The sequence below is a fragment of the Osmerus mordax genome, chromosome 14 (genome assembly GCF_038355195.1).
Source record: "Osmerus mordax isolate fOsmMor3 chromosome 14, fOsmMor3.pri, whole genome shotgun sequence".
Classification (NCBI taxonomy): domain Eukaryota; kingdom Metazoa; phylum Chordata; class Actinopteri; order Osmeriformes; family Osmeridae; genus Osmerus; species Osmerus mordax.
This window is the reverse complement of record NC_090063.1, coordinates 5,565,252-5,576,452: the sequence shown is the minus strand read 5'-3', so window position 1 is coordinate 5,576,452 and position 11,201 is coordinate 5,565,252. Positions and strand designations below refer to the sequence as shown.

At 48.1% G+C, this 11,201-nt stretch overlaps 1 protein-coding gene across 1 annotated transcript; it reads right to left on the bottom strand.

Moving 5' to 3' along the window:
* Positions 1-1,141: 1,141 nt before the first annotated feature.
* Positions 1,142-7,631, bottom strand: urm1 (ubiquitin related modifier 1). Its single transcript, XM_067250672.1, has 5 exons — positions 7,592-7,631; positions 6,184-6,254; positions 2,983-3,064; positions 1,880-1,928; positions 1,142-1,642 (listed from the first exon to the last, which is right to left on the bottom strand). The coding sequence occupies exons 1-5, from the start codon at positions 7,624-7,626 to the stop codon at positions 1,574-1,576; spliced, it is 306 nt and encodes a 101-aa protein (XP_067106773.1). The 5' UTR covers positions 7,627-7,631; the 3' UTR covers positions 1,142-1,573.
* Positions 7,632-11,201: the final 3,570 nt, after the last annotated feature.

Here is an 11,201-nt window from a genome sequence, read left to right as displayed (position 1 = left end):
GCAGAATTAATAGTTATGTCTTCCAAAATAGTTAAAATTGATAATAATTGTATATTTAGCTTGCATTTTGTTAAGCGGACAATAAACAAATTAGGCAACAAGATAAATGCACGCCGTAAAACATTGTTGGAAACAAAGGAGTTTTTTTAAACTGGCTTTGAGGCCCAGTTAGAATTGTCTTTGATAATTATTCACACGTTTTGTGGAAAAGACCGACTCTTGGCCCATCGACAGGTCACACCGCAGGGGAAGATGTGTGTTTTCTTCCCTCCTCTCTCCCCACTTCGAAGCCCCCCACCCCTTCTCTCGCCACACACGCCTGAGCTAAACAGCCCGGACACTGACACAACAGCTCTCCCTCGTGCACCTCATTAGCATCTGCATTATAGTTACTATTATCAGACGGTTTCCCGTTGCAAATCGACTCCACAACCGCGAAAAGGGCTTTTGGAGCTCCGGAGAGCACATCGCCGGGAGCGGGACAGCGACCTCCCGCCGTGGTCCTCTGTGCTCTCCATATGAATATTCTAGAGGTGAAACTATGGAGCAAATTTGACCTAAATAATCCTTAACGACCGTTACAATGAGCCTGCGACTCATATCTGAGCACACTGCGTGTGTATCGATCAGATCAGACCTGAACTTTTACAAAACAACATCAGTCAATTAAATAACTGTGACATGAGACACCGTGGTATAAATGTTCAACAAAGATAATTCTTAACATTCTTAAATGCCTCGGTGGCACGTTGAAGAAAATTATCTCCAATGTCATACAGTTAACCAATGTACAGTAACATTTAATTTGATATTGGACTATATTTTATGTAAAAAAAAAAAAATTACAATGTTTGTAACTTGTTCTTCATGTTCTGATATATTTACCAACAAAAAAACATGCATAAGGTATTTAAAAGTCAAATGTTACTGATGCAACACATTTTAGTAAATGATCTACTAAAACATTGTGCCATAATTATCATAATTTAAGATCAAAACGTAAGAATAAATCAAACAAGTATCTTATCATGTATTAAACACATAATAAAATGTTTCACTTCGTAGGTCAAATCCAGCCTAAACAATTTGGGTTACATAAATGTCACTATTGAAATTGTAATATGGTAATGAGGAAACAATGTGAGCTGACATTTGTAATTTTTTTATTTCAGAAATAAAATAAAGGAACACAAAAAACGTCCATATCCACTGTGTCCTTGCTGTGTGTGTATGGTTGAAATGTCGTAGGGTGGATATCGCGTTGAACCAGAGCGCATATAGGGACAAAATGACATAGGAGTGGACTTCACCCTGTCACAGGTTTGAGGACAATGTCCCCACAGAACATAAATCACAGCATCCCAGTATACTGACAGTGGGTTGGCCCAAGTTGTGTGTGTGTGTGTGTCAACCAAACACTGGAGGTTTTTTTCTGCTGTGTCAGAGGGACAATAGGAGAGGAGACGTCTTGAGAGCGGGGTGGGGTCCACGGTCCGGGTGGACTTCTAGACCAGTAAGTGCAGACCAGGACGTGCGTCTGGGTGAGGCGGTGTGTCTGTGTGTGTGTTTAGTTCTAACCTCCGTGGAGAGTGGAGATGAACACTACATTATCCTGGTCCTGAAGCTGGTACCCCAGCTCTCCCTGGGAGAAACACAACATCAGAAAGAAATGTTTGAAATCTCTCTCTAATAATTTCCCTTGCATTTTTGGTTGTTGACTTACACAAGCAAAATTGTACAAATAATCTCTTCATGTGTGTGTACGTGTGTGTGTGTGTGTGTATGTGTGTGTGTATGTATGTGTGTGTGTGTGTGTGAGTGAGTGTCGCAGAGCTTTTTCAGTCAACCCCCCGCTATACTGTTAACAACACACACTTACCAGGAGTTCCCAGTCGGCTTCATTAATGAGCACCAGGATCCCAGGCCTCCTGTGACGCATCGGACAGCACACAACATTAACCACATATCTGCTCCACACGCACCGACGCACGCACACACACACACACACACACTGCTAAAATCGAGCCCACAGGTTATGGCATAAAGCACAAGATTCAAATGACAGCTGTAGAGGAGATGATGGCGAACGAGGAATGTGCGTGAATGTGTGTGAATGTGTGTGACCGTGTGTGAACGTGTGTAAATGTGTGCGACTGTGTGTGCATCTGATCGTGTCTCGTCTTGGGATCGTGAACTGCCCCTTCACAGGAGAGCCGATGGTATGAGGTAGTGTGTGTGCTGTAGTGTAGCGTGTGCTGTAGAATGGTAGCATGTCAGCTTCAACCGTAGGTCCTATATGGCGTCCCCGGCACAACTAATAGCTATGACATCACAACGAGAAAGGGCGGTTAGGCAGGAGCCCTCAGACACGCACACACGTCCTCCGCAAAACACACACTCAAACAGAAACCTTAAAGGTGATTGACAATTTAAAGTCTATCAAATACATAGTGTATTTCTCTCTTACACACACACACACACACACACACACACACACACACACACACACACACACACACACACACACACACACAAGCTAATTGGTGCAGTCTATAGGTGTCCAAGCTCTCTTCCCCCTCCCCCATTAGGTAGCTAGGTAGATAGCCCTATAAATAGTTGTCTGTAAAGAAAGCAGTAAAAACCAGCCAAGCCAATCAGACACCAAACCTCGCTGTCCTCGCTAAGCCAACACAACCTCTCTACATCTCAGATCCTCCTTTCTGCCTGCCTGCCTGCCTGCCTGCCTGCCTGTCTGTCTGTAGATCACCTCTTACCCCACCAGGACCACACCTCAGGGTTACAGCAGTTGTGTATGCAGCCTGATGCCCTGCCCCGGCCGTCTTTCCTTTTCCTCACATGTGGTCCTCTCTCTGGCCAGATCAGATCAACGTACGACCCAGAGAAGAAGCTGAAGGTGGTCAGACAGTATTGTGTGGGTGTGTGTGTGTGATCATGTGTGTGTGTGATGATGTGTGTACTCACACGGTGTCCCCCTGGACAAAGAGCTCGGGCCGCTCCTTTAGCAGGTTCTGTCTGATCCAGACCAGCAGCTGCTTCATGTCCCCTGCACACACAGACAGGGGTCAGGGGTCAGGAGTCAGAGTTCAAGGTGCGTGGGTCCAGCACCCCGGTCGATGTGACGCGACAGACCCGAGGCGGGGACGGAGGGCTCGGCTGGCTGGGGGACAGGGGGGCAGCAGGGACGAGGGGGAGGGGAGGATGTCTAGGACCATGGAAAGAACAAAGATTGCCCTTCACCTCTGGGACGGTTACATTTTGGGGAGAGAACGCTTGCAATTGCTTTTATTCGAAAACACTGGAAGCTGTTTGGATTCTAGAACACTGGCGAACAGCAGAATTCTAGAATACTGAAAAACAGCAAAATTGTCGTTCTTTCCTCAAATAATTCCAACCTCCAAATGTTACCTTATAATAAAACATAATTTATAGTATCTGGATACACAGGAGCATACAGTGCACGTTAAAGGGGTAGTGAATCGACGTCAGTGTATATGTTTATTTTTATGTTTAAAAAATCCTTGTATTTGTGTAAACCTACTTGGCAATAAACCTGTTTCTGAAGTGTGTGTGTGCACATAATATCAGATTTAATAATTATGTTAGTCCATGCCTTATGATGGTGCATGAGAGCAAGAACAGGACTGCCATTACCCCCTCTCTCTATTTCACTCTCTCTGTCTCACACACACACACACATTCCAGATTTGCGGCTGTGGACTCCAGCGTCTCAGACTCTGGAAGCTGACAAAACCAGCGTCTGAAGGAACCTCGGGAATGACCAAAACAGAGGGTGCGCTTTGTTTTCAAGCTGTGCGGCGAAACCCAGCATGACAGCTCTTTGTGTGATTGCGTAGGGTTATGTGTATAGGTGTGTGTAGCGGGTCCAGGTTAATTGGGAGACTGGGAGGCTGTTAAGGAGTTAATGATGAGCCTAACTTCTCCAGCCCCCCCCTTCTCTCTCTCCTTCTCTTGCTAGTACTCCATAAAGAAGACTGATGCTCAGGATCGAGCCACTGAGGAAGCAATGAATATTGACCTGAACCTCAGCAGAGATAAAAACAGAGACAATCACACCACTCTCATAATGTCTCCTTTGTGGTAGTGACTCTTTCCCTTCTTTATCCCTTTGTTTCTTTCTTTCTTCTTTCTCTCTCTGTCATTATGTCTATCTGAGCGTGGTGAGGGCCACGTACCTCGCGTCGCTGCGATGCCGAGGTCGGCCAAGACATGGAGCCAGGTCCGTGTGTGTGTGTGTGCGCGCGTGTGCAGCACTGCCGCGCCGAGGGTCCGCCATACAGCGGAGCTGGAGGAAGCCAGAGCTACGCAGGACGTAAAGGACGGCGCCAGGCAGAGCGGGCGGGGCTCTGAGGGGGAAGGGGATGACACCGGGGTGCGTCATAGGCCTCCAGGTGCATCATGGGAGAGCCGCGTTGTGTGGTTGTGATGATGGCGGTGGGGGGGGGAGATGTCTGCACGACGACGACAAAAAAAAAAAGCTTTCTATTTATTCTTTTCTATTCCCCTGACACTCCCCCCACACAGAAATTGTTTTCTTCTTGAGAGCGTGGCGTTGTTCTGATGGCGGCGTGTGGGAGGGGCAGATTGAAGCTATCCATCTTGAAGAGATGTGAGAGGGAGCAGTTCTAGGGGGGTCAGACTGGGGGGGAGGGGGGGGAGGGGGTACGGCGGGGTCAGGGGGGGGGGGGCGCTCGGGAGTCTGTCATAAGGAATGGAGAGCTGCTGAAAAAGGGGTGACTGTGTGGGTGAGGGGAAGACTAAAGGGGGGTGAGGGGAGATTCGGGGTGGGGGGGGGGGGGGGTCTGTATTAAGGGGGATTCATCCAGAGGTCGTCAATCACTGCCTGGGGTTAAAGAGAGCGAGCCAGGATTCTGAAGCAATTATATCTACAGCACCCCCTCCCATTCTAGCTGCTCCAACCCTGGAAGGATGGGAGCGGCAGACCCAACGCTAACCCCCATCACACACACCAACATAAATACACACTACGCTAACACACACAGTAGCACCCAAACAAGCACACTAGTGCACAATCTAACACACACGCACAGGTCAGTCGGCGTACCAAGGCCAAGCATGGCTCACATTCTTGGCTCTGGTCAACTATTGTTCTGGTTGTTGTGGAGACTCTACCCTGCCAGGCCGTGGACACAAACCCTTTGTTTGACAAGGTAAGAACGAGCCGTATTACTCTCTGTTTACACACAACTGGGTCAAACAGAATAATGTTGTAGGGAGGTAATATACGGTATGTCCTCATGTTCTTAAATGTATACGTTCCTCTGAGGTTTTGACTTCAGACACCTTATCCTGTCTACCTTTTCTCTTCCTCTTCTCTTCCTCCTCCTCCCCCCCCCTCTCCCCCCATGAAATACCCTCCCCCTTGCCGCCCCCCCCCTCCTCTTCTAAATTCACAAAACAAAACCATCTTACTCTCTTCCCTCAATTTCAGTAACCCACGCCACCCTCCCAACTCGACGATGTACTTGGGATAAGGCCCCATCAGCAGAACTACTGGCAACATTAGCAACTGAAAGAGCGGGCCTAATGGATCAGTTAGGAGCAGAATGACTGGTAGCCCCAGGGAGGCTAACACACACTAGCTAGCAACTGGGGAGTGAGGGGGGGGGGGTATGAGGGGAGAACGGAGGAGGGAGACGGGAGGGGAGGAGGATGGAGGGGATATGAGGGAAGGAGAAGGGGAGGAAGCAGGGGGAGGGAAGGGGGATTCCTCACCATTGTTATGGAGGAGAGACTCAGGAATTTGCTTTTTTGTACCCGATTAGCAACGGACTGGCTAAGAGGAGAGATGGACATACAGGCTGAGAGACAGACGACAGTCAGCAGCAGGTCAGACAGAGAGAGAGGGAGAGAAAGAGTGAGAGAGAGAAACAGAGGAAGAGAAGGGAGCAAGCAGCACGACATGATGTGAGCTGTGTTTGGTTGTGTAATGAATATCCCTTCTTTCACACCAAGTGGCCTTCTGATGATCACACATCTCCCCAGCTCGACCTGACCCTCTGTCTGCCACCCTACAGAGCTAGCTGGACGAATATCTACAGCTGCAGTTTATAGGTTTCTGATTCGAAGCTAAATATTTGATATACACAGAACGTTGTTTGTGGACAGACGAATAATACTCACAGAGCTCTGATTGGCTGGGCAGAGTCACATGATGCTCCTTGATGCCGTCAAACAGAAGCTCTGCCCCTCCTCTGAAAAGGAAAGATTCAGATTTTTGGGGGGACATCCTTTATAACTTCATAAAGTAGCAATCCATGACATCTGACATAACAGAGTCAGTATACAGCATTATAGTAGTCTGAACTCCATCAGGGTGGTATTCTAATTGTTTTCCTAATCTAGGATTAAAGCTGCAGGGGTGTGTTAACCTCAGCGGGGTATGAGTGATGTGGTGAAGAGGGGGCCTGGGAGAGAAAAGGGAGATGTTTCCCCCCCACAGAGAAATACAGAGGACAGACTTCTATAGATCCTCCTTGGTGAGTGAGGGAGAGAGACAGAGAGAGACAGAGAAGGAGAGAGACAGAGAAAGACAGATGTAGGTAGGTAAGTAGGCAGGTAGACCATGTAGGTCTGGTATGTTAGTATGCAAATGTATGTTTGAAAGTGTTGACTGTGAGTTACTCTGTGAGTAACTCAGAGTCACACACACACACACACTCAGAGTGTAACTCTGAGTGTGTGTGTGTTCTGTATTTGCACGTGTGTTGACTTTGCAAGTGTGTGTTTCCTCTGCTGCAGGTGCAGGGCCCATAAAGACAGCTCACATCCCTGGGAGAATCCATTCCTCTAGGGTTGGCTTAGAGCCCAGAGATCAGTGGAGCACAGCAGAGAGATGGAGAGAATAAGAGAGAGAGAGAGAGAGAGAGAGAGAGAGAGAGAGAGACAGGTTTGACCACTCACTAGCCAGTTCACTAGTACTTTGTCCAGAGTCCACCCGTGAAGTGAGCCAAATTTCAATAATATGTCTCTCTCTCCTCGTCCTGTTTTTAATTAGAAAACCTCAAACATGCATGACTATGCCTCTATCTCAATGTACAGTGGTAGCATTCTTTCAGAGAATTGAAAGAATTAGACTAAAAGGGCGCTAGTGTCGAAGAAGACACGGTCAGAGGCTACTTATGTGTCCAAGTCTCATCTGTCGTGACATATGCAGAACTTTCAGCACACACCACACGCTCTTCTGCCCCCCCCCACCACCATCATATTAAACGTAGTATAGTGAAGCTGCGCCACTAGCCAACAGTAAATGTGTTATCTACCATGCGAAACAGGGCACATGTGCATCATATTAGACGCAAGATAACGTTCGAAAAGCATCTACTGGTGTGAGAGTATAGCCCTGTAACATGGGCTGATTACCATGCGAGTCTGGAAGCATCCACTCACGCTTCTATTAAAACGCACCGAACATTTCTCTTTCATTTTTCACACTGCGTGGAACGCGAAGATACACTCAACAATCGTAAATGACCGTAAAACATTCCAAACTTGACTGTCAAAGTATAGAAATAATGAAGTATGTACAGACCCAAACTCCAGGTGTAGTGCTAAGGGCGCCGCCATGTTTGTTGTCACAATCAGGAAGTTACTACCCAACGGCGACGGAAGTGACCAATCCGAAATAGTATTCGCTCATTTCATCCCTCCATACGTGTACAGAAGCCACAGTGAATTTATTCTTTCCTTAAAACACAGACATGTAAATGTTTATAGAACAATATACGTACTATACACTATATAATAATTTGAACTAGAACCTTCTTCAATCATGCAATTTCAAAATGATCCTCTGTGTTATAGTGCAGCTTGCAAGATCAAAACAATGCAACAACATTCTCAACAGAGCGGGATGGGTGGGGAGTTGAATAAGAAGTGTGTGTTTGGATTTTGGGATGTAAAATATGCCTGGTTGTGGATGGTGTGTGTGTTCCCGAGCGTACTTGATTTTAGGTTGCGTCTGCTTGTGTGTGTGTGTGTGTGTGTGTCTAACAAATCCCCCCTTCCCTGTCCTCTGTCATATTGGTGACAGGCCTGTCTCGATTCGGGGGGTGGGGATTGAATTGCAAATTCCCTGCCTTCTGTTGGTGTGTGTGAGGCTTCGCTGGCCCTTCCCTGCCTCCCATTCATGTGGTAATGAGCAGTCCAGGGGTGGAGCGACTCACGGAGGGACTGAGGGATGGGTGGGGTTGGGGGTGAGGGAGGGGGAGGGGGGGTGGAATTGGGTGAAGTCGAGGTGAGGGACCGGGTGAGGGACCGGGTGAGGAGACCAGGGGGAAGTGAGGGAACACCAGGTGGATTGTGGCAGGTCAAAGAGTGTAAACGTCACTAGAGGCCAGACCATTAGGTTAGAGCCATTCCTGAGAAACAGATATTACTGTACGTCTGTGTGCATCCACGTTTTTCTCACTGTGTAAAAATATCTTCAAAATAAACTTATTGGGGAGATTAATAATGACCTAAAACCAAGTGCACCATCATGGAAGGATGACTGACCTGCTGATAATGGAACCACAAGGCAGTGCCAGCTGGCAGATGACGAACCCAAGCACTCAAAGACAAGTTCATTACAAATACTTGTCACCCAACCATCACTGTGGACCGGCCTGGCCCTGCTGACTGTCACGTTTAACAGCAACCAGCAATCTTAGCAAATATATTTTATATATCAAATTAGAGGAGTCAGGTGGCTGAGCGATGAGGGAATCGGGCTAGTAATCAGAAGGTTGCCAGTTCGATTCCCGGCTGTGCCAAATGACGTTGTGTCCTTGGGTAAGGCACTTCACCCTACTTGCCTCGGGGGAATGTCCCTGTACTTACTGTAAGTCGCTCTGGATAAGAAAGTCTGCTAAACGTAAATGTAGAGGCACATCACATTTAACATTGGCCCTAGAAATATAGTATATACCCTGTAGAAGAAGAAGAAACCTTTATTTATCTCACAATGTGACACACGCACACACGCACGCTGGGAGCGTCTACACCAACACACACATGCACACACACATGCTTGAGAGTCCACCAATAAAATGATATCTCTGCTTTTCTCCCATCTTGTTCTCCTCCCTCTGAGGGAAGTGCTAGGTTTAAGTGCTTACCCCATGTTCTGGCCAGCAACATAGGCAGGAGAGCAATATGTTTAGCATTGGGGTTATGACCAGAGGAAAAGCATGTGAGCACAGAGAGAACATGCAAACTCAACACAGAAAGGCTTGGGAGCACCAACCAGTGTCCCAAGCAGGAATCCAACCAAACATGAGTTTAATCTACATCCGAGTCGTCACTTTTTAGGACTGCTACACCGGTGTTACTGTGATGGGTGGCCGTAAATCAAGTGCACCTCATCTGGTTCTGGTTCATCTCTGCGGCTGATGATCCCATTCAGACGTCAGTACCTTCAGATCTGCTCACAGGGCCGCGGGTCTGGGCGGAGTCCCACAGGACCAGCTGACAATGGGCCACACAATGGGCCTGCAGTGGAGAGCCAGAACAGATTAGGAGCACAAGGCGTGGTGATGGCGAGGTGTGAGGAGAAGGCATGGGGGGGGGGGGGGGAGAAGAGCGGGAGGGGAGGGACAGGGGAGCGTGGCCTGTCTGTGAGACACATAAAGACATGTGATTAACATGTTACATGATAGCAGAGAGAATCCACTTATAATACACACATCCTTGGCTCTCAATGGCATGTTACGCCGATGTAACGCCTGCCTGTGTGAGTGAGTGTGTGTGGGGTGTGGGTGTGTTTTTGTGTGTGAGGGTGGGGGCAGGAGATGTCTGTTGAGAGAATTGAGAACGCATCTCTGTTGGAACACTTGAAGATATACGATTTATTTAAATCCAAAGACATTTTATAAAATGTCCTTCAATTCTACATTGTTCTATCCTGTTCAATTCCATATCTGTTCAGTTGGACCCCATTCTGTTTGAGTATATTGCACCATATTGTTGCATATCATACCAATTTAGTAACTACAGCATCAAACACTTTGATTCAATTATATGCCATGAACTTGTTTGTTCTGAGCCCTTCCACCCCCCAAATTAAGTTAGTGAGACAGTCCATCTGCCTTCCAGAGCACACTGACGAATCGCCTGCTCGTACCATTGTGTTGCTGGTGGGGGTGGGGGCCAGCTCAGTGACTGCTTTCTGGTTACAAGTATACAGAAGAGAAAGACACAAACACACTAACCTGGTCCCCAGGTGGAGCTCCCTGGTGATGGGCCAGTGGAGAGGAGAGAGCCCTGCTCTGAGTGACACGCTGGCTAACACACATGCTGACACAACACACACAGGCGCACACACGCACGCACACACACGCACGCACCCACACACACACACACACACACGCACCCACACACACACACACACACTCACACACACACACACAGAGTAGGGCTGCATAGCGCCGGAACTGCTGCCCTGCTGGTCTGGGGACTGCTGCACTTCCTGCGGCTGCTGACTCACTCAAACACACACACTTTCAGACATGGAGACCCACTCCCACAAACACACACCCACAGCACCTCACATACGCAGCCAGACAGCCGACGCCATCAGACTCACGCCGACGTGCAGTCCCTCGCCCGCCCGCCCTCGGCCCCCTCACGGCTCTGTCCCGCCCCCTCATCATCCCCGTCGGCCCCATCAACTCCCCTGTCCTCCTCCCCTCTTCCTCCTCTCTCTCCTCTCTCCTCCCCTCCCCTTCCAACTCCCCCCCCCCCGTTCGGACCCTATAGAACCATGTGATGTGTGATGCAGCGTCAGTGTCCCTGTCTTTCACCAGCGACCACAGATGTCCACGCACACAACAACACACACACACACGCAAAGTCATGCACACGCATGGAAAAGCCCACACGCAAACACTCCCACAAATGAAAACACACAGGCACACATGCAAACGCGCGCACATGCTTGAAAACACACAGACACACACAAACACATATACACACACAGATACCAACACAGTTAAAAACAGTTAGGCAACACATCTCTGAAGTTATGACATTAAGCAAATTATACTCTCTAAAACAAAATCATAAGTAATAATTAAATTGAAATTTGTGCATACTGGTGTGTGTGGACTGGTTGGGGGGGATGTGGCCGTGTTGCCTTGACAGGAGGAATCACCCAGAATCAC